Raw genomic sequence first — 23,860 nt, forward strand, 5'->3', positions numbered from 1 at the left:
GGGTACGGATGTGATTAAATATTGTTCACTGCTACGAAAATGAGCAGGAACTGCACATTGCTTAATTGGATATAACTAAAAATATACATGCAGCTCCCATATGTTTCTTTCCTTTATGTGGTGTGGAATTAAACTGGTAAGTACATTCATCGTGCCCTAAGAAACAATTATCTGGGAGAGCTGATTTAATTTATGGCGAACCGAAAAGAGAAAAACGAAAATCATTTTCTTCAAAATCATGATAACAAATCCACTCATTCACATTATTGTGGCTCGTGAAACATATGGGAGAATGAAATGATGAACTAAATATATACTAGGTTCATTGACTCACCATTCATCAAATTTAATATAACTGTTTTTGAATCAAGTATAACTTATTATATTCTACTCCGCGCCCTCAAGCAACTCCTAAGTCAGTGTAAACCAGAGAAGAAGGCCAATGCATGTCATACAGATTGTCCACACAACTTATGCAATAATTAAATCAAGATTCACATATATAGGTAGTCGTCCTATTAATGTAACCAAACCCCACTAGACCAATGTTGCCAAACAATCTAACCGCTTGGATTCACTTCAACAGCACACATTGTCTAGCTCAAGTATTAATTAAAGCTTCACAGATACACCCACAATGTGTCAAAACTGACCAAATTTACTGACAGTAGTAGAAGGGAATATGTTAATTTTACTGACTGGTTTAGAAACTTCAACTAATAATCTGATTAGAATGGTTAGTACCACAGACGGTTTGCAAAATTTATGATAGCAATAACTCCACTGATATTCCCTCCTTTTTTTCCTTACTATATATCTTTAAATTTTCCCAGATTCAAGTAGCGAAGAATCATATATAATGCAGCCCGAGACACACGAGGCCAATAATCATAGCGTACCCGTGACACTATAATGGCCCATATGAAAGTCATGCAACGCTCAAATTCTACTGGTATATGCATGTTCGTATACAAGTTGAAAATGGTTCTTTTATATTATTTATCTTTCTCTTAATCCTCCACATACTTATTTGTGCGTAGTAAAGTTTTGAAAAAGTTAAGGTTACAGCATAAAACCAATTGGCAATATAATAAATAGTCCAACTTATTTATAAGCCCATACAAGGTCATTCCTCCTATTAATGTGAGCTTCATTCTTAACACGCCCCTCACATATGTCGAATTTTAAGCATAACACGTGAACAACATAACGGGGTGACGTAGAGCCCATGTAGCCGTTTGACTTCACACGTGGGACAATTTGTTTTAATACTATGAATAAGTTGAGATTCTACTATAAAATCAATTGGCAATATAGAAAATAACCGAACTTACTTATAAGTCCATATAAAGCCTATCTTCCTATTAATGTGAGATTTATTTTTAACAAGTTTGAGTCAACTAAATATTGAGAGTTTTTTTTTTTCTTTTCTTTTCTTTTCTAAGAGTAAGTTGTCAAATTATAGAGACTAGAAATCGTCACCCTACTGTACTAAGGGGCAACGACGGTTTTAAAACAATAAATTACCCTACATCAGCCAATTGATACACATTTTTTTTGGGGTACTTTTGGTTCCGGTCTCTTGACATTTTAGGATAGTTTTTTTTTTTGGGTCAAATGATAGATTTTGTTAGATTAGTCATGAATGAGGTTCGACGTAGTCATGCAATGACTCAACACATTTCCACCACTTTGGTAATAGGTCACTTGTTTTAGGGTAATATTTTTATAGGGTCCTTTCGGTATCAAATTATTAAAAGAAAACATTGGACAAAGACAAATTCGAGGACAGTATATCCATGGGCTTGTAAAATTCCCACTGCATAATTTCCAGCAGTCTTTTAACTTATTTTCATTGCACTTTTTTTTTTTTTTTTGAACAAACGATATTATTTATACCAAGAGAGGTAGAGAGTGGGTTAAGCCTTACAATGAGCTAGTAATAATATGGTTCGAAATCGTCTTTGGCAAAAATCGAACCTAAGACCTCTCACTTAAAAGTGAAGAGAAATACTATTAGACTGTAGTACTAAATAACTATTTTCATTGAACTTTGAAAACACTATATAATGGAAATTACTAACACGACTAAATGACATCTGATAAAATGTGTCCGTATGTGACTCGTGATATCTTTCTCTACTTAAGAACGGGGATGCTTCAGATCGGATTTCAAAATACATATTATTGATCTCACATGTCCAAGCATTCACTTCGTTAAAGCTAATCACAATCATCGATCGTTTCACATCACTAGCTTACATGTGGTGCGGCTCTTCAAACCTCTCTGTCTCTACACAATCAATGTAGCGCTCACCGCAATTTGCTGCTGGCATGCAGTAAAGTCATTAGCTGGGTTGATAATTTTTATTTATATAGTTAATCTTAGTGTGTGTGTGTGTGATGATATATAGGGTTGTATCTCCTCTCTCACAATTTAGCAAATGCAGGAGAATTATACACTCTTCACTTCTCTATGTTTTTTCTAGTCCAATAGCTCGGTCTATGATCACGTACTATATATATTTATATCATTCTCTTAGGGTTTTCTATATCTGAGTCATTTCATGAGATACATGCAAATCCATGCATATATGATGTTCAGAAATATCATGATTGATACGGAGTCGATGATCTACTATTGTGCAGAAATGTGTTAGTAGTAATCAAATGGTTTCATATAGAAACAGATACTAAACAAAAAAGTTTATTTGTGACTTTCTGAAGCTAAAGCAGGAAAGGATATTTTGTTTGCAGATGAACTCAGTCGCTGTACAACAATATTGCTACGTCAAATTTTATGCAACTGTCATAAATTTTTCTTCTGATGGTAATCTTATCGGGGTCCTTTCTTCTCCTATTTTCTTCCTTTAATTAGATCCTTAGGAATATCAGATGCCTGCATTGAAAAAAATTGCTTGCGGAAGTGCTTGTTATCCAGGATTTCAAATCGAAGTTTGCAGATGTAAGAGGTTGTGAAACAACCGGGAAAGAGGGGCTGGTTCTGAAGGTGAAGACTTTACTTTTTTCCACCACCATCATCAAATTCTTTATTCATATCATTTTCAGTGTTAGGTAACGATACTTGAAATTCGAGGATGCCTTGTGTCTCAACATTGGTGTTTTTCAGCCATTAGTAGCTAGGGCATGTCGGCAACTAGAAGTTCTGGGCTACTTTTGGAATCCATATTATGCGAGGAAAGACGTTGCATTTGCTTATAAAAATGAAGGGTGATAAAAATGGGACTATTTCCAGCATTTCATAGTCAGCACATTTGTCCTGCTCCGTATCAAAATCAGTGCCACCACTACATGGAAGAATTGAAATCTTATATCAAAACATTATGAATGAATGGTATGAAATACCTAAAATACAAGAATTCTTGAATAATGAATGACGAGAGCTATTACTCACTACATCCAAAAAGTTTCCTTTAATGAAAGACGTCAGTATTTGAGGCCGTAAATACCAGGGTTTCGGTTCTTGTTGTTGCTATTGTTCAGTTACAGATAAGCTATCTCTTGCCAGTACTTAACGAAATGGCCTTGTGCTGCTGCCTTATTGGCATGTGAAGGGGTGACAAAGTCAAGCTTCACACATTCTTGAAACCATTACTTCCGAAATATATTGTTGAGTGCATGGAAGCCCGTGATAGTGTGTTTCACTGGAGGGACAAAGCATTCCAGGTATTTTAATTATTTCTGTTCTAATATTGTAGCTCAATCCTGTTAAGCTATAATACTTTAGTAATTATATATGAGGTCCATAAATTTCATCGACTGCCCTCATTTATATTCCCCCCACCATGTCCTTTTTCTTTCCTTTAAGTACATAAGAACAATGGAAGCCAAAATAACACCAGTCATGATTCCAGAAATTGTTCCACTAACCCTCATATCAAATTCCGACTTTCCTCGTTATAAGTGAAGAAGAAGCAAAAGATGATGACGAAGTTGAACTTGAGAATTCTCTAGAAGATGAAGAACAAGCTTTGTCTCAAAGAATCTATTTGAAAGAACAGATTTATGAGGAATATAATCAAGCCAACTAGGTGCAGTGACTATATTGTTGTGCTAGGATAGCACCAAACTATATAGAACCAACTCAAACTAGCCCACAGGAAATTTATCAAATGAAAATGCAAGAACAAAATATAAAAGACACAAAGATTTTAACGAGGTTCCTCCACAGTCAGTGTAACTGGAGTACGTCCTCGGAGCAGTAGGAGCTCACCCAATAATCCACTATCAACCAAATGGGAGTTTACAAAGTGTTGGCAATCTCACAGCCCAAATAACCCAATACACCCAAAAACTCTCACACACCAAAGAAACAAATAGAGGAAGAAATATAATGAATAATTTCTTCTCTATACATATAGCTCAAAGCTATTACAACAACAACTACTTTGGTAGATGATTACTAACCGAATGAAGCAGCAGCTTCTCTTCTCTCTTTGCAGCTCCTCTTTCTCAGCAGAGCATTGAGCCTTTTTTTCTTCTTTATATTCGGCTACAAAGGCAAAACCTTTTCCTTTCTTAAACCAACACCCACGGGTGTTGAAGAGAACAAAAATTCTTTTCCTTTTTTTCCTCCCCAAAACAAGGAAAGGTGTTGTCCACCTTCTTTCTTTATAATTTTTTATAGCCAAAAGTTGTTTGGATTTTTGTCTAGCCGAAAGCATTTGCAAGTTGGCCACTATCCAACAATCTCCACCTTGGCCAAATTCCGAAAAACGTCATGACAAGCCAATCAACACAATTGATACACAACATCACTCCTAAACACTAGCAAGAGAACAACTCATGCCGAGCCAATTGCTCCAAAACTCCTACTGCTCATCGCCTTCTTTATATAGGCAAAATGTGAGCCAAGTTCAAGCAATGAATAAACTTGGCTACACCAACAACCTTAGTCAACATATCAGCGGGGTTGTCTTTAGTTGGAATCTTCTGGAGAATGATTTCTCCTTCACCAACAACTTCACGAACAAAGTGATAACGCACATCTATGTGCTTGGTCATCGCATGATGAACCTGATACTTAGCCAAATAAATGGCACTCTGACTATCACAATGCACCTCCACCTGCTTCTGATCAACCCCCAAATCTCTAATCAGTCCATGTATCCAAATGGCCTCCTTTATAGCTTCAGCAACTGCCATATATTTAGCCTCTGTAGTAGACAAGGCAACAGACGACTGCAAAATGGACCTCCAACAAACTGGCCCTTTAGCCATAGTAAACACATAGCCTGTAGTAGACTTCCTTCCATCCAGATCACCTGCATAATCTGAATCAACATAACCAACTGCAAAATGACCAATACCAGAGTCATTCCTCTCAAAGCATAAACCAACATCTTAAGTACCATGGAGATACCTCAATATCCACTTAGCTGCTTGCCAGTGCTCTTTTCCAGGATTATGCATATATCGACTCACCATGCCAACTGCATGAGCAATATCCGGTCTAGAGCATACCATTGCATACATCAAACTACCAACCAAATTTGCATATGGTATATTTTTCATTTGCAGCTTTTCCTTATCAGCTTTAGGACACTGTAGAGAACTCAATTTAAAATGAGGAGCCAAAGGGGTACTAACCGGTTTGGTTGAATCATGAACTCCAAACTTTCGAATCAACTTCTCAAGGTATTGTCTTTGATTCAAACAAACCAAACCCTTCTCTCTGTCTCTAGTGATCTCCATGCCAAGGATCTTCTTTGCTTCACCAAGATCCTTCATCTCGAACTCATTTTTCATTTGCATCTTCAATTTCTCAATCTCTTCGAGATTCTTTGATGCAATCAACATATCATCAACATATATCAACAAATAAATGAAAGACCCATCTTGCAACTTCTTGAAGTACACACAATGATCATATTGACTTCTAGAATAATTTTGGCCTCTCATAAATTTATCAAACCTCAAATACCATTGTCTTGGAGATTGCTTCAAGCCATAAAGTGATTTCTTCAACTTGCAAAACAAATTTTCTTTCCCTTTCACTTTATACCCATCCGGTTGACACATATAAATATCTTCATTCAAATCACCATGTAGGAAAGCCGTCTTCACATCAAGTTGCACAAGTTCAAGATCATATTGTGCAACAAGAGCTAACATAATGCGAATTGAGGAGTGCTTCACAACTGGAGAAAAGATTTCATTGTAGTCAATGCCCTCTTTTTTTGCATACCCTTTAGCAACCAATCTTGCTTTGAATCTGACATTGCTTTTCTCAGCAACATCTTCCTTCTTGACATACACCCATTTGCAACCAATAGCTTTCTTACCCTTAGGCAATTTAGCTAACTCCCAAGTCTTGTTCTTCAAGAGAGAATTCATCTCATCACCCATGGCATTGCACCACTTCTCCTTTTCCTCACTCTCAATGGCTTCCTCAAAATTGGATGGAATCTCATCAGTGATAATAGGAAGAGCAAAAGCAACATAGTCACTATACCGAGCTGGCTTGGTAATTTGTCTTTTTCCTCTGTTCTTGGCAATAGACTCTTGAGGTGAAACTTGCTCTTCAACTTAAATAGAATCTTCAAGTTCAACTACTTCAACATCCTCATGGTCTCCCACTTCTTCATTTGTAGTGGCTTCGACATCAGCGGAAATAGGATTTGAAGTACTAGAGGCATCTTTCTCAAGCTCCACCTGTTGGACATCTTTCACATTCTTTTCAGAGTCTCTGAACATATTTTCTTCATCAAATGTCACATCTCTGCTGATTACAAGTTTCTTCATCTCCGGGCACCATAACCTGTAACCTTTGACACCACTACTAAAACCAAGAAAGATAGCCTTTTTGGCTCTAGGATCAAGTTTATTTTCAATTACATGAAAATAAGCAGGTGAACCAAAAATACGAATATAATCATAATCAGTAGAAGGTTTTCCAGTCCATACCTCCATTGGCGTCTTACCCTGAACAGCAGCTGAGGGTAATCGGTTGATGATGTGACATGTATAAGTAACTGCCTCTGCCCAAAACGACTTGCTCAAACCCGACTAAGACAACATGCATCTAACCTTCTCAAGCAAGGTTCGATTCAATCTTTCTGCAACTCCATTTTGTTGTGGAGTTCCCCGGACACTAAAATGTCTCACAATCCCTTCCTCTTTGCAAACTTTAAAGAAAGGGTCGGATGTGTATTCACCACCATTATCCGATCTCAAAATCTTAATCTTTCTCCCAGTCTGGTTCTCAACCATTTTCTTCCAACCCAAGAAAATGCTCAACACCTCACTCTTGTGCTTCATAGTGTAGACCCAAGACCTTCTTAAATAATCATCAACAAAGGTCACGAACCAATGTCTACCACTCAAAGAGGGAGTCTTTGTAGGACCCCAAACATCCGAATGCACATAATCAAGAATGCCCTTCGTCTGATGTACAGCAGTACCAAACTTCACTCTAGTTTGCTTCCCCAAGACACAATGCTCACAGAAATCAAGTTTACAAGTCGTGGCACCTTTTAGAAGACCTTATTTCACAAGCCCTTGTAGAGCTTTCTCACCGGCATGGCCTAATCTCATATGCCACAATCTAGTAGTATCAGAATCGGATGTGCCCATATTTTCTGAGACTACAGATGCTTCACCTGTCACAGTGCTTCCTTGCAATAAATACAAATGGCCACATCGAGGAGCTTTCATCACAACAAGTGCACCATAAGTCACTTTCAATGTCTGCCCATCTGAATGAAACCTGAAGCCCTTGGCTTCCAAAGTTCCCAAAGAAATAAGATTTTTCTTCAAATTCGGTACATACCGAACACCTATCAACTCTTTAACCATGCCATCATGCAACTTCAAACGAACTGTACCAATCCCTTTTGTTGTGCAAGGATTGTCATCTCCCATGAACACAACACCGCCATCAAACTCTTTCAAGCTTGAAAACCAATCCTTGTGAGGAGTCATATGATGAGTACAACCCATATCCAACACCCACTTAGTAGCACAATCAAATGATGAGGAAGTGGTTAAAGCAAAATTAGGAAAATCTGTTTCAACTTCAGCAACATTAGCTTCAGAACTTTCTTTACCTTTGGTCTTCAATTTAGGACAATCTTTCTTCCAATGGCCCTTATTACGACAAAAGGCACATTCATCCCTTTCCAAAGGTTTTCTACCTTTAGAGTTTCCTCTAGGTCGAGACTGTGATTTTTTCCTACTAGAAGATGATCTTCTCTCCGATGATCTACCTCTAACAAATAAAGCTTTCGAGGTACTATCATGATTTTTATCTCTATGCCTCATTTCATAATTCATCAAGGCATTTGACACATCTTCAAATTTCACAATTTCTTTACCATGCATAATAGTGGTAACAAAATGCTCATAAGAGTCCGGCAAGGAATTCAACAATATTAAGGCCTTATCTTCATCCTTAATATCCTCATCTAAATTTAACAAGTCGGCAATCAACTTATTAAAAGCATCAAGGTGTCTAATCATTTTTGTACCTTCTTTGTATTGGAAGCGGTAGAGCTTTTTCTTTAAGTGTAGCCGGTTCTCTGTGTCACATCCCGGCCCGGGGCGAATCACTTCCCGGGTCCGCTCTACCACCGTAGCACGATATTGTCCGCTTTGGGCTTACCATTCCCTCACGGTTTTGTTTTTGGGAACTCATGAGCAACTTCCCAGTGGGTCACCCATCATGGGATTGCTCTGGCCCCCTTCTCGCTTAACTTCGGAGTTCCTACGAAACCAGAAGCCAGTGAGCTCCCAAAAGGCCTCGTGCTAGGTAGGGATGAGAATATACATTTAAGGATCACTCCCCTGGGCGATGTGGGATGTCACAATCCCCCCCCCTTAGGGGCCCGACGTCCTCGTCGGCACACTCGCGACCAGGGTTAGGCTCTGATACCAATTGTCACATCCCGGCCCGGGCCGGATCACTTCCCGGGCCCGCTCCACCACCGTAGCACGATATTGTCCGCTTTGGGCCCCGACCACGCCCTCACGGTTTTGTTTCTGGGAACTCACACGAGAACTTCCCGATGGGTCACCCATCCTGGGAATGCTCTCGCGCGCTACTCGCTTAACTTCAGAGTTCCAAAGGAACCCGAAGCCAGTGAGCTCCCAAAAGGCCTCGTACTAGGTAGGGATGGGAATATACATTTAAGGATCACCCCTGGGCGATGTGGGATGTCACAATCCACCCCCCTTAGGGGCCCGACGTCCTCGTCGGCACACACGCGGCCAGGGTTAGGCTCTGATACCAATGTCACATCCCAGCCCGGGTGGGACCACTTCCCGGGTCCGCTCTACCACCGTAGCACGATATTGTTCGCTTTGGGCTTACCATTCCCTCACGGTTTTGTTTTTGGGAACTCACGAGCAACTTCCCAGTGGGTCACCCATCATGGGATTGCTCTGGCCCCCTTCTCGCTTAACTTCGGAGTTCCTACGAAACCCGAAGCCAGTGAGCTCCCAAAAGGCCTCGTGCTAGGTAGGGATGAGAATATACATTTAAGGATCACTCCCCTGGGCGATGTGGGATGTCACACTCTGCACTCTTCGTCATATACTTGTCTTCCAATTTTTGCCACAACACACTTGCCAATGTCTCCCGCATCACAAAATACTTCTGAGTTTTTGCAAGGCACAACCGAATTGAAGAGCAAGCCCACAAATTTAATTTCTCCCATTTCGGCTTCGACATAGGTTCCGGCTTCTCTTCCAAAGCGGCAAGTAGATCTTGTTGAGCCAACACATCTTTGACCTCACATTGCCACATCCCAAAGTTGTTTGTGCCATCAAACTTTTCAACTTCGAACTTTGCATTTTGCACCGTAGTTCTTGCAAATCCGGAGCTACTTCCAAAAGGATTCTCATCTTGCCCGTCTGACATTTTTGGCAATTATACAGTACCCAAGAGCAACCAGTGCTTTGATACCAATTGTTGTGCTAGGATAGCACCAAACTAAATGGAACCAACTCAAACTAGCCTACAGGAAATTTATCAAATAAAAATGCAAGAACAAAATATAAAAGACACAAAGATTTTAACGAGGTTCCTCCACAGTCAGTGTAACTGGAGTACGTCCTCGGAGCAGTAGGAGCTCACCCAATAATCCACTATCAACCAAATGGGAGTTTACAAAGTGTTGGTAATCTCACAGCCCAAATAACCCAATACATCCAAAAGCTCTCACACACCAAAGAAACAAATAGAGGAAGAAATATAATGAATAATTTCTTCTCTATACATATAGCTCAAAGCTATTACAACAACAACTACTTTGGTAGATAATTACTAACCGAATGAAGCAGCAGCTTCTCTTCTCTCTTTGCAGCTCCTCTTTCTCAGCAGAGCATTGAGCCTTTTTTTCTTCTCTATATTCGACTGCAAAGGCAAAACCTTTTCCTTTCTTAAACCAACACCCATGGGTGTTGAAGAGAACAAAAATTCTTTTCCTTTTTTTCCTCCCCAAAACAAGGAAAGGTGTTGTTCACCTTCTTTCTTTATAATTTTTTATAGCCAAAAGTTGTTTGGATTTTTGTCTAGCCGAAAACATTTGCAAGTTGGCCACTATCCAACATATATCGCCTTTTCTATTTCTATGATCACCGTTCAAATTTCATCTAAATTCTAGAAAGCCATGGAGAGTGAATAAAAGGAGAAGTGGGGAGTTAGCTCAATTGCACAAGGGTACTTAAGAGAGCTATTGGTTGCAACTAGGATATATACCAAGAAGGAAAGTGTTGATGGGAAAAATAATGTATGATTTAAAGTAAGATTAGTTGCTAAAGGGTATGCACGACAAGAGGGCATTAAATATTTTTCACTTCTGGTACTCATTGGTTTGTGTTATGTTAACTTTTGCGACAGTTTGAACTTGAGCTTCTCCAACACGATGTTAAGACGTCTTTTCTACGTAGTGATTTAGATGAAGAGATATACATGTCTCAACCAGATGGATATAAGGTGAAGTGGAAAGAGAATTTGGTATGCAATTTGAAGAAATATCTTTATGGCTTAAATTATCTCCGAGACAATTGTATTTGAGATTGGATGACTTTATGAAATGTCAAAATGAAGAATGAGTGTGAGATGAAAGATCTTGGTGAAGCAAAGAAGATCCTTGGCATGGAGATCAATTGAGAGAGAGGAAAGGGTATGGTGTCCTTGACTCATCATAAGCAATACCTGTAAAATTTATGTTGAAATTAAGAGTTAATGATTCAACCAAACTGGTAAGTACCTCTTTAGCTCATCATTTTAAATTTAGTTCTTTATTATATCCTAAAACTAGTGAAGAGGGGCCGCATATGGAAAATATGTCATGTGCTAATTTGGGTGGTGTTTAATGTATGCAATACTATGCTCTAGACCATATATTTCTCATGATGATGTTGGTTCGGTGAGTCGTTATATGCATAATTCTGGTAAATAACATGGGCAAATATTGAGGTATCTTCATTGTAGAGATGTTTGTTTTGGAGTGTTAATTCTGACATTGAAATGTCTATGTCGATTTTGGTTATATCCGTTTTTTTTTTTTTCTAAATTAGGAGGTATTCTACAACCCATTGGGTGGACTAATCTCTCTTCCCATGCAGTGGTAATACAAGAGGTGACAATGTACTTAATTTTGGACTTCGGGTGAAACAATATACCAAAGCAGAGTTGCTGCCCTTAATGAGTGAATCCGTGAAAGTTCAAACTCGAGTTGAAAGTTCTAAAGCTTTGTTCGTTTTCCACTGTATAAATATCTTAGAATTATTAGCTAGATAATTTAGATAAAAGGAAGTCTATTGCATATAATGTGTTTATTATAGATAGATGAACATATAAGTTATTTTGGGGTTGATGTAAACCAACAGGAGGTTCATTAATTATGATAGCCAAATTGCTAGTATCTTGGAGGTTCATCATGATAGATATTGTAGCTAACGTAGAGATCATTGTTTAAAGGATAATGCTCGAGAGATTGCCTTTTTAAGTCACACGATATGATTGTTGTCAGTTTTTTTTTTTTTTAAATTGTTTTTTAAATCATGAAATCTTACTTTGTTGTCACATCATGTAGTTTATAAAATGTGATCTAAAAAGATGGTCTCCATAATATTTTTCTTCTTCAAAAACTGGTATCTGAGAACAGCCTCGTTAATATGTTTGTTAACCACGATTGTTGGTGCTAAGTTTAAGCATTCCTTCTTGTGGTTCACATTTTGCACAGGTTTGGCTTGGTTTGAGTTGTTCTCTTTTAAGAATTTAGATATGTTTCAGATGATTTATTATAATTTTTGTATTTTTTAAAATGATAGAATAATTACACTATATTAATCAAAACTACGTAGAGGGAGGTTCAAACCTGGATGCAAACACTAAAGCGTGTTGCTCTAATCAACTTGAGTACACCCAAGTCTATAATTTTCTTATTATTTTAGAAATTGTTAAATATTGGTTTGCCTTCTATTGGGCTTTCTAGCTGAGTGAGTCCAATAGGAAGTGGAGCTTGTTAAATATCCTCTTGTTGTTTTTTTTAATTGGCTATTGCCTTTTTGGGCTTGTGAAGGGCTCAAAATGTTGAAGTTTGCATATCCTCATAATCCATTAGTCTAATTTTGCATACATGGAAGGTGGGCAATGGTAAGAGTTTTGGTTCCTCATGCCATAGGCTAAAATGCAAAATGAAAAAGCTCTCCTTTTAAAAAGCGCTAAAACTTACTCTGGTTTCTTTTTCGGAGGTAGATTCTCTACCCTCCCACTCCGTGCTCTTTCGTGTCTTCCTGTTTTGTGTGATCACGGTTAAACCACGTCAACATTTTATATTGTTTTTTTCATAGAGATAATAAGACAAAAATGAATAGTAATATAAAATGTTGACGTGGCTTAACCGTGACCACACAAACAGGAGGGCACGGGAAGTGGAAGGGCAGAGAATCTGCCTCCTTCTTTTTCTCCCCGTAGGGCACTGCCTATTATTTCTTCTTTGTTCCATCGTTTTTTACGGCTCTTCCATCCGTAGTAGTGATGGATATTCCACCCTATGTGGTGGTTCTTTTCCCATCCATCTTCAATTTTCTCTTCGTTCTTTTTTTGAGTAAATCTAGCCTCCTATTTCAGTCACCTCCTCCACTCATCTCTTCCTCAATCTAATTTCTATTTCCCGCCTCTTATTTTAGCTTTTGTGCCCTCTATTTTTCCCAAATAGATAACCCAACGCATCATTACAAATACGGGGTGTGGCTAAGGTGGCCCCGAATCCTCTCAAAGTATAAGCCTAAAAAATAACCTGGGTGCAGTTATCTCATATAGCTTATGTTGCATAAACACAGACACGAATATGGCGACACAACAAATCTCAAATTAAAAATAAAGAAATGTGACATGGCTAGGACATTGGGATTAAAATATAAAAATATTACATATATTAAAAACAAAGCTTCGAATTCATAATATAACAAAGTACTACTCATTTTTCCTAAACAAAATTAAGCAACAAATTCAAATTATGCACACCCAATCAAATTAATCAACATCTATTATCTCTAAATTTTGGAGTCCAGGAGGAGTCATGTCCTGCTCTATTGCAATGCCTAATCAACTAGTCGCTAGATGATGATGCACATAGAATGTGGAACCAAGTAGTTAAGGAACTGAAAAGGGAGGCACAGATTAGAGAGAGAGAGGACTGAAGTTAGGTTGAGGTATGTGGCTCTTTTAGGTTTTAGTTTCGATATTTCCAAAAATGCCCCAAAATGTTTTTTTTAATTACAAAATGGCCCCTGTCGTTCTTGACTATGTCCAAGCCATGTCTTAACTGTGTCCAAGTTGTGTCTTAACCGTGCCCAAGTCGTATCTTGACTGTGCCCAAGTCATTGACCATGTCTAACCTATGTCCGAGGTGTGTTGGCTTGTTAGAGTGTTTTTTTTGACAAAGGATAAATTTATTACCAACAACAATAATTACAAACAAAAGGTCCAAATAGAAAATAAGTATAGAAAGAAGATGGACCATAAAACAGAAAAATGCAAACAGAAAAACCCTAATAGAGCTACAGTCCTTGTAGCCGTTGCTACTGCTGTATACTTCTCGCTCCATGCCATGAGCAACCCGATTAGTTGCCCCTTCAATTGCCTACAATCACACCAACACCAACACAAACCCTAAATCCGATTAAGAGAAAGGTTGCATCATCCTTCCGAGACCACCCCAAAAACAATCGCCACCACTTATTAAAGAAGCTACAGTCTTTGTAGCTAAAGGAAGACTGCAGGAAGACAAATCTCACAGCCAACATTGCCAACGAGGGCGAACAGGTGGAACGACCAACAAGGGTCACCCAAGGTGGTGGTGTAAACACCAGAGCTTAAGCTCTACACACCCTCCCAAGATTTCGCGACAAATCATGAACAAAATAGACGGCAGTGGATCGAAATTTTAGATGGTTGGAAAGATGATGGAACCCATTAATGAAAATGATGGAAAGGGATGTGGAGGAAACGGGTTATGTGGAAATGGGGTTACAGATGGTAGGATCAAAAGGAAAATAGGGCAACATAGTGATGATGGCAGGAGGAAAAGAACTGGATGGAAACATGGAAGATAAGTAAGCAAACAACAGGAAGAAAAGGAAAAGAAAGAAACAAAGGAGAGCCATGAGACTGCCATCGACCCTAGCCACAGCTAGAGATGGCAGCGACGTGAATCTTCAAAGACTGGTTGCACTCACACAAAGGTGAGAATGATTCTCACAGACGGGCAGAGAGGGTCTCATAAACAAAGAGAAAAGTACCTTGTTGGAGTGTTATGGAGTATCCATGCAACCTAGTAAAGAAAGTTGAGGTTTCACCATAAAATCAATTGACAATATGAAGAGTAGCTTAACCTCTTATAAGCCCATGCAATGTCTCTCCTCCCATCAATCTGGGACTTATTGTTAACACCCCCCTCACGTGTGGCGAATTTTCGAGCCTAACACGTGGACAACGCAACGGGGTGACTTGGAGCACATGTGGCCGTTTGGCTTCACAAGTAAGACAATCTGCCCTGATACCATGAAGAAAGTTGAGGTTCCACCATAAAACCAATTGGCAATATGGGAGGTCGCTCAACCTCTTATAAGCTCATGCAAGGTCCCTCATCCCATCAATGTGGGACTCATTCTCAACAACATCTAGCCCACTAGCCTAGCCCTGTACCAAAAATCATTTCGAACCAAAGAACAAAAAAAAAAAGTAATTTATGTGAACTCATAAAATGTTTATTACTATTAGAATTTTGTCAATCAACATTTTGTGCTTTTTAGGACAGATTGATGAAGAAGGTTAACCTTAAGTTGGCGAGGAAATTTTTCATTTTTGAGGAATTGTTGAGAAAAATTATTTTTGACCTAAGTTATTGAAAAAGAGAACTATTTAATTGACTTATGTTAGAGAATGAGATGTCTCTGCGGTAAAACGTCATGATTTGCAAAAGGAGATTTGGTGAAGATAAACCAGCATCAGGATGTATATGCATTATCATTTTTCACAACTGCGGCAAAACTTCATGATTTGCAAAAGAAGGAGAATGCAACAACTTACCAAAAACCTATACGAGTGGAGCAAAACACATGAGAAATCTAAAAAGGACTCACAGTCCACACAGGTTTCATGTGCAAGTTGCTCCCGCCGCACCTGAACCACTGCTGGTATGGCGACAGTCGTCACCTCACATTGTTTACCGCCATCTTCTTCCATACATTTTGGACATTATTCATGAATGAACCCTAAATCATGATTCATGGCAATTGGACATTACTCAATTCGTAAAAGTGAGATGCTGATTTCATTAAGTTAGAATATTGATTATTGAAATTTCTAAGAATAAATTGTCCAACAACATTATTATGTTTTTAAATAAGGAGGGCATTTTTTTTTAATTCATACAGGGCCCACAAAATGTCAGAGACAGCTCTAAATTAGTGATGGACAATCAGTCCATGCAAAAATTATGCTTTGACTATATATAATTTTATTTGTTTTTATTTTTTCATCTTTTTGATTTGATTTGTTTTGTTTTGTCAAAAAGTATAATATTAAAACTTTTATAACGTTATAAAGTTGAGACCAAATCAATTTTATAATTTTAAAGTGATTATTACTTTATAAAAGTGTAGGTAAAAAGGTGTTATTTATTGACTTATTAAGTAGAATTCATGGGGATGTCATATGGGAATACCAAAAGTTTTATGCCAAGAAGCTATAAATATGCTTGAGAAGTTATAAATATTTTGGCTTTAAGAAGAAGGTGTTCATATTACGAAGCATTATGTAACCCAAGTTGAATGACTTGACATCAACTCTAAAAATTAATGCATTGTCCTAAACAACTTCAAAGAAATATTTTAATTCACAAACTTTTGTACGTGACATTGCATATTTTGTACTCATTAACAATTGTTACATGTGTTGGAAAAAAAAAAACAATTATTACATGGGGATTTTATTTTTATAAGTAACTGGTCTCAAGTTGAGATATATTTTTTTTATAATTTTAAGGAAATTATTCTAATTATAAAATATTATTTTAAAGAGATTGTACTGTATCAAACGAATAATTAACCAAAAAAACACTATCGAAGGAATCAATAATCATGAGATACAAGACTGAAGACTTCATCTGATTCGGTTGAACTCAGAACTTCACATTTTCATATGGTTTGAAGAGGAATAGAGGGTCAAAGATGAAGAAAGTAGAATTGTGTAAATAAGAAAAGTAATCCTTAAAAACCTTGCATATGAAAACCCACGAGGTGGATTACTGTATTTGAAAGTACTCTCTTGTTTTTGTCTTTGCACAAAATGACTTAAAAATCTTAGTGTACCCACTTAGTAGAATCATATGATGTATCTTACTAATAAAAAGGCCAAACCAACAAAGAAGCCTTTATGTGATCAAAGCATATATGACGCTTTCTGGAAGATGAAAATTTTAAGGTCCTCCGGAATATTTTATGCTTTTAAGTTTTCAAATGTAATATTTCGATCATTAATTTTTTAATCAAAAATCTAATGAATATTAAAAATATTTGAGTTTAGAATACTCCAAAAAATATTCCCAAGTGGTTGCTTTAGACGGAGAAATTAGTAATTCGCTTGGGTGGTGATGGGGGTTCCGTTTGATATGGGTGCCTGTGGTGGTGAGGTGGCATCGAATATGCTTCATTGGGTCGTCGTGGTGTTAAACTATGCTATTGGTCTGGGTTTGAGGCGGCGGTGGTGGTTTGCGACATGAAAACAATGTCGGAGCAGGGCTGATGGTGGTGGTTTTTGACTCGTCTTCAAAGAGGGAATCAGAGAAGCAAAGAGAAAGTAAAGAGAGAGAGAAAGAGAGAGAGGACTGAGGAGAATAATGAAAGTTGGTGGGCTAACTAATCTTTTTTTATTGATGAGTTAAACCAAGTGGCCCTTGCAACTTCAGAATTTTTGTCAACCGTTAGATTCAACATTCATCAATACAGGCTGTTTGATTTTTGTAGAATGCAATTATACATAATTACTAAAGATTTTTCGTAAAGAAATTGTTATTAACATTTCAAAAATCTCTTTCTACATTTTTTATAAATATATTTTTCTTTCTAAATATAAAAAATTTAGAGTATAAAATAAAAATTTTAAATTACCAATAATAATTTTCATTCGTAAAAAGAGAATAAACTAGGTGGTGTCGTTATAAGTTCTATCCTAGCTTTTTCTTTTTTCACAGAGATTTGAGATGCTTTACTTCTAGATTGCATGGCCAGTGGATAATGCCCCTTTTGACACGGTAGGAGATATATATGTCATGCATCTTCTAGATTGCACGACTTTTGGAAATATCTCACGTAGGATCCTTGCCACTTGCCAGCTTGAAAGATACAGCTCGAGTGAGGCACCACAAACTAGCTCAATTTACAGCTTAAATTTAATTTTGGCTTACACATTAGCTTATGTAAGGGTCTCAAAATCATCACATCGTCAATTTTAATGAGTTATCATTTCAATATCTCAGGATTCGCGATATGAGAAAATTGAAATTTTGTGGTGTATCTTAAAAATCATCCCAAACTGAAAGGATGTGAAATGTAGTCAACCTTATGATAATCACACATGTTTGTTAATAGCTAATAGTCCATTTTAGCCTTTTCAATTTGGAATTAAACAGTTCATATTAGGTGCATCTAATAACCAAAAAGCACCATCTTAGCTAATTGGTTGTGCTAATCCACAAATCACATTGGTTTTTCCTTAATTTTAATATCCAACGGTCATCTTACTTTCAACTTCTAACTGAAATCCCCTCATTTCCTTTTAGAGTATCATACAAGTTTCAAATTAATGGATTTCAAATATTATTTTAGCATTAGCTTAATGTAGCTTATCTAACTCTTCTCTTAACATCTTTGATTTTTCGTAAACGTCGAAAAGCAATCATGGCCTGGAGATTAAGAAGAGTTCTTTTTGAACACATAGTTCAATATTACATGAAGAAGAAAATGTAAAGAAAAAATGCTATGAAAAGGGTAAAAGTAATTGGAGAATACATGCTTTTAGATAAATTCGAAGACTATAATTAAGAAGAAACTAAAAGGAAGCAAGAAAGGCACCCAAAAGTATATTTTTAATGTTTCACGTGATGGTTTGAATCGAAAAATCACTAGACTAAACATGATTATGTCTTCATTACTCAAGGTTTGGTATGGTAGATACCAACTCAAGCGCAGGTGGATGTATCTTATTGAAAGTGTGAATCTCACGTTGGAAATTAGATAATCTCATAGACTTATAGAGTTTTTTTATTTTTTTATTTTTTATTTTTTATTAAAGGCTTATAGAGAGTTGGATCACTCTTTATATTACTATAGTTCGTTTAAGAATGAAACCTCAATTTTCTTTCATAAATCTTTAGGGAGTCAAAACAACCTATCATAGATTGGCTCCTAATAATTTCTTTATAATATAAACATAAAAAAATAATAATAATTGTGCTAAAAACTACTACAAAGTTTATCGTTTGTTATAAAAAAAAAAAAAAACATACAAAACTATCTTAAACTAAATTATTGGACTTTACTCGTTAATGAAAAATTATGAATAATGTGAATCGTAATACTGAATAATTACAAAAAGTTCCAACAACAGACTTACAATATAAGTATATTCTAATAAGTTAATTACCCATATCAAATTCAGATTTATATAATTGGTAACGAATAAGAGAAAATGAAAAATATTAAGAGAATGAGATCAGTATGTATTAGTTGATGATTTGAATTTGAACCGTTAGATCAGATACATTATTCATAATGTATTTTATTCAGTTAATATTAGTTATTTTTGTTTACAAATTAAATCTCCAAAATTGATATTTCTTAAAATAAATATACAAATACAACTAGTAGAGCTTAAGGCCGCCAACCAGTCAAACCCACGATCTTTGACCACAAAAAAATTCCAAATAAAAACGATTATTATTATTATTTTTTTTTTTGGTAACGAAAAAAGTTACAAAAAATTATTCAACGGTCAAACATCCCCTGAGTTTCTCAGAAACCTCCCTAAAAGACATAGAGAAGAAAGAACAGAGAACCGTGTGCAATACGTGACCATCCTCTTCTCTTCTTCCACAGTAATCTCTTAAAGTCCGTTTCCATTTTTTGACTCAAAACTGATCTCTCTCTCTCTCTCTCTCTCTCTTCTCTGTTTTTCTCTCTCTTGATTGATGGCCTCCTCTTCAGGGAGCTTAGAAACCTCAGCAAACTCACACCCAGCAGCCTTCACTTTCTCAACGCACCCATTCATGACCAACTCCTTCTCCGACCTCTTAGAAGCCGGCACAGATGAGTACTCGAACCCACCTAGATACATCGGCCAGGGCGGGCTATCGGATCGAATTGCAGAGCGTACTGGGTCCGGCGTACCCAAATTCAAGTCCCTACCGCCGCCCTCACTGCCCATTTCTCCTCCCTCTATATCTCCATCTTCCTACTTTGCTATCCCACCTGGATTGAGCCCAGCTGAGCTTCTTGACTCTCCTGTTCTCTTAAACGCTTCAAACGTATGTATATGTATATATATTATGTTTGTATATTTTGGATTTCTGTTTTCTTGGGTTCTGCAGTTTTCCCAGTTAGGATTATGAAGAGATTAAGATATATTAAAAAATAATAATTGAAAAAGAGGATATTTGTGTGATATTTTTCATTTCTGAAGTCAAAGTCTTCTGATTTTCTGAACTTTACTTTTCTGGGGTATGTTAATTTTGCTGTTTAATTATTGGGTAATGTTTTGTTAGTTGCAATACTGTTTGGTTTTGATAATTTTACTAATTGTGTCTCTCTTGTTCTGTGTTATTTTTTACTAGATTCTTCCATCTCCAACTACTGGAAGCTTTGCAGCTCGTGGGGCCTTCAATTGGAAGAACAACCAACAGAACGTAAAACAGGAGAGCAAGAACCACTCAGACTTCTCTTTCCAAACCCAAGCAAGACCTCCCATTTCTTCATCATCGTCAATGTTTCAATCCTCAAACACCTCAATTCAAACTGTACGTAATCTGTTTTTTCACTTCCTTAATGTCGTATTATGTCACACGGTCCGTCTCTGGGCAGGGCGTCCTGTCTTTATTAAAACCAAGAACTCAATTTTCTTCAAATTTGATCTCATTTATCGACACGATTGCTTGTTTAGCAACTAATTGATTACTATTTCTATCTTTCAGACACAAGAGCAGGCATGGAACTCTCAAGAACTCCCAAAGCAAGAATCTGGTTCTGTTCAGACCTTGTCATCTGAATTGACCACCAAAACTCTCCAAAGTAATGCTCCGGCGAATGGCGGTTTCAACCAGCAATCTCAGACCTTGAGCAGGAAGTCGGATGATGGTTTCAATTGGAGAAAATATGGTCAAAAACAAGTGAAGGGAAGTGAAAATCCCAGAAGCTATTACAAGTGCACTTACCCTAATTGCCCAACTAAAAAAAAAGTAGAGAGGTCATTGGATGGACAAATCACTGAGATTGTTTACAAGGGCAATCACAACCATCCCAAGCCACAGAACCCTAGAAGATCATCATCAAATTCTCATGCAATTCATGCTTTCAATCCCACCAACACCAATGAAATCCCAGATCAAACTTATGCTAATCATGGCAATTCACAAATGGATTCCATTGGAACTCCTGAGCATTCATCGATATCGATCGGGGACGATGATTTTGAGCAGAGCTCTCAGAGGAGCAAGTCAGGAGGAGGGGAGGAGTTTGATGAAGATGAACCTAATGCAAAAAGATGGTAAGTTTGATTACTTAAGGGTATCGGTTTTGACACTAGTTTTAACCATCTGCGCTACAAATTGATTATTTTATAATTTTACATCGATTATCCGGAGAAGTGTTAAAATTTATAGCCTTGATTTATGTGTACATTATTTGTGTGTTTGGTGCCATTATTTGTGAGAGTAATTGGACTTTTCTTTTTCCCATGACTGTACAGGAAAAATGAAGCTGATCGTAATGAAGAAATTTCAGCACCTGGGAGTAGAACAGTGAGAGAGCCTAGAGTTGTAGTTCAGACAACTAGTGACATTGATATTCTAGATGATGGATACAGATGGAGGAAGTACGGTCAGAAAGTGGTAAAAGGCAACCCAAATCCAAGGTAAAAAGTTAAAACCCTCCCCCGTAATCACGATTTTGATATTTACTTTTTCAAACTTTTGAAATATGAATTGCTTTTGATGGGAATGCATGTATTTTTGTATTTTTTTTTTTTGGCAAAAGGTTTATTTTTTTTTGTGAAATTGCAGGAGCTACTACAAGTGCACAAATCCAGGATGTCCAGTGAGAAAGCATGTTGAGAGAGCTTCTCACGATCTTAGAGCAGTGATCACAACCTATGAAGGGAAGCACAACCACGACGTCCCTGCCGCTCGTGGCAGCGGCAGCCATGCTGCTGTCAATAGGCCTATACCAAACAACAACAACAATGTAGCTTCAGCAATGAGGCCTATAACTCACCACACTAACAATTCTGCTAATACCAACTCTCTTCAAAACTTGAGGCAACCAACATCAGAAGGGCAAGCTCCCTTTAGCCTAGAGATGTTGCAGAGCCCGGGAAGTTACGGATTCGTGGGGTTCGACGGAAACTCCTTGGGATCATACATGAACCAAACACAGCTTAGTGACATATTTTCTAAAGCCAAGGAAGAGCCAAGGGATGATGCATTTTTTGAATCATTGCTGTGCTGATAGGGTTTTTTTTGAAGTCTCATATTTCGGGAAAGGGATTAAACCGATAGGATATTCACACACACACACAGTCGGGTTCTTTCCATTCGTTTCTTTTATTGTTCGTTTATTGTGTTGTGTATATTTTTTTTTACAATTACAGGGATTGTTTTATGTATATTCATAATTGTATGGGCACGTAGGAAGAAAGTTTGTCAATGGCTTTTCATTTTTTTTTTCTTTTTTGTTTTGAGGGTTTTCTTTGCTATCTCAGCTAAAGAGCCTCGAATCAATTTTTTTTTTTTGTATCCCACATATGTTTATTTTAGTTCAATATTATACCATTTGAAATGTGGTTTCTTTTCCCCCTCATTAACTTGAAAAATGTTGAAAAATTCACATGCAGTTTCAAATGATCCGACTGAAACTCAAAATCTTTATATAAAAATAAATGGCTCTTAATTACTTAAGTTACATACGCTTTTGTTCTCTATAAGCCAACAACATCTAGAAGATGTGGAACTCATAAGATGATGCTTTTTAATTAGGAGTGATGTTATTCATCCACGTCTTTTTACTTCTCATACGTCTTTGTTTGTTAATTTTTACCTTTCGATCATCTAGAACTATTTTATCTGATTGCTGAGAATTGAGATATATGTCAAAGTAAAAGTGAGTACAAATAACACAACCGGTAGTCAGATTTGCAATCGTCATCAGTTACATCTTAAGCTGAGGTTTGAATTGGTCAAATATGTTGAGCTGTAGATTTTGCATTACTTAGTGCACAAGTTGGTCAAGGTCTATTTTGTATATTTCCTTTTATTTGTTACTTTCCCACATGGACATTTCTGGATTGGTCCCTTTGGTGGGTCCAGCTCATATTAAGCCGCATTCATAGTATTGGGTCATGAATTGTAGTAGTCATGAATGGTCTATTTTCTAACTATTTGTTTATTACAAATAAGCCCTCTGAATTGTGGGAATATCTCATTTCGAGTGTGTTTATTGAGAACAAATGATAGACTTTGTAAGGAATTGTCCTGGTTGTTAAGGGTGTTTAACCTATGACTTTTTTTAGTTAAAACCCCTTATTTTTTTAATGTACCTTGAAATAATAGTATCGTTCGCAATAAAAAATAACAAATGACGACAAGTCTAAATTTCTTGATAATCTGAAAAAGCAATCTTGGGTTGGGACTTATTGTCTTTTGTGACCTTCCTGATTGTATTAAGAATTTTTAGATGACCATTTACTATGTGCTTTTAAGTCTTGTGCTATTTTGTAGTTTTATTTGGGCATTGGTGTTTTGCCTCTTTATGAGTTTTTGTCGTTTTCTTCTCCGTACCCACTCGCACTTTATTGACCTATCGTGTGGTAAAGAGAAGAGAGTACAAAAGAATAGAAAACACACCACAAAACAATTCTAAATCCAGGGACTAATTGAGATGAAAGAAAAATTTAGAAACCAAAGTGGGAAAACCGAAAGTTTGAGTGGAAAATTTGTAATTCCCCAAGAAATAAATAAAAAAAAGTTATCCTTAGTGGGTGGGATGCGATCAGATCATAAGAACAGGACACTTGCGTGAGCCACACGGTGCGTCCACACACCCAATGGGATGCTGA

At 37.1% G+C, this 23,860-nt stretch overlaps 1 protein-coding gene across 1 annotated transcript; it reads left to right on the top strand.

Annotated features, from left to right (window-relative positions):
• Positions 1–19,671: 19,671 nt before the first annotated feature.
• LOC103945640 (probable WRKY transcription factor 26) lies at positions 19,672–22,605 on the top strand. Its single transcript, XM_048569386.1, has 5 exons — positions 19,672–20,060; positions 20,367–20,549; positions 20,724–21,295; positions 21,497–21,661; positions 21,810–22,605. The coding sequence occupies exons 1-5, from the start codon at positions 19,725–19,727 to the stop codon at positions 22,252–22,254; spliced, it is 1,701 nt and encodes a 566-aa protein (XP_048425343.1). The 5' UTR covers positions 19,672–19,724; the 3' UTR covers positions 22,255–22,605.
• The last annotated feature ends 1,255 nt before the right edge of the window (positions 22,606–23,860 follow it).

The sequence above is a fragment of a genome, unplaced genomic scaffold (assembly GCF_019419815.1).
Source record: "Pyrus x bretschneideri cultivar Hongxiangsu unplaced genomic scaffold, Pyrus_bretschneideri_v1 Contig5, whole genome shotgun sequence".
Lineage (NCBI taxonomy): Eukaryota > Viridiplantae > Streptophyta > Magnoliopsida > Rosales > Rosaceae > Pyrus > Pyrus x bretschneideri.

What these genes read in the sequence shown, in the direction of transcription:
- LOC103945640 (XM_048569386.1), top strand. Translation starts at nt 19,725, where the DNA reads ATGGCCTCCTCTTCAGGGAGCTTAGAAACCTCAGCAAACTCACACCCA. An exon ending in TTCTCTTAAACGCTTCAAAC is followed by an intron (nt 20,061 to 20,366) that starts GTATGTATATGT and finishes ATTTTTTACTAG; the next exon opens with ATTCTTCCATCTCCAACTAC. An exon ending in CAAACACCTCAATTCAAACT is followed by an intron (nt 20,550 to 20,723) that starts GTACGTAATCTG and finishes TCTATCTTTCAG; the next exon opens with ACACAAGAGCAGGCATGGAA.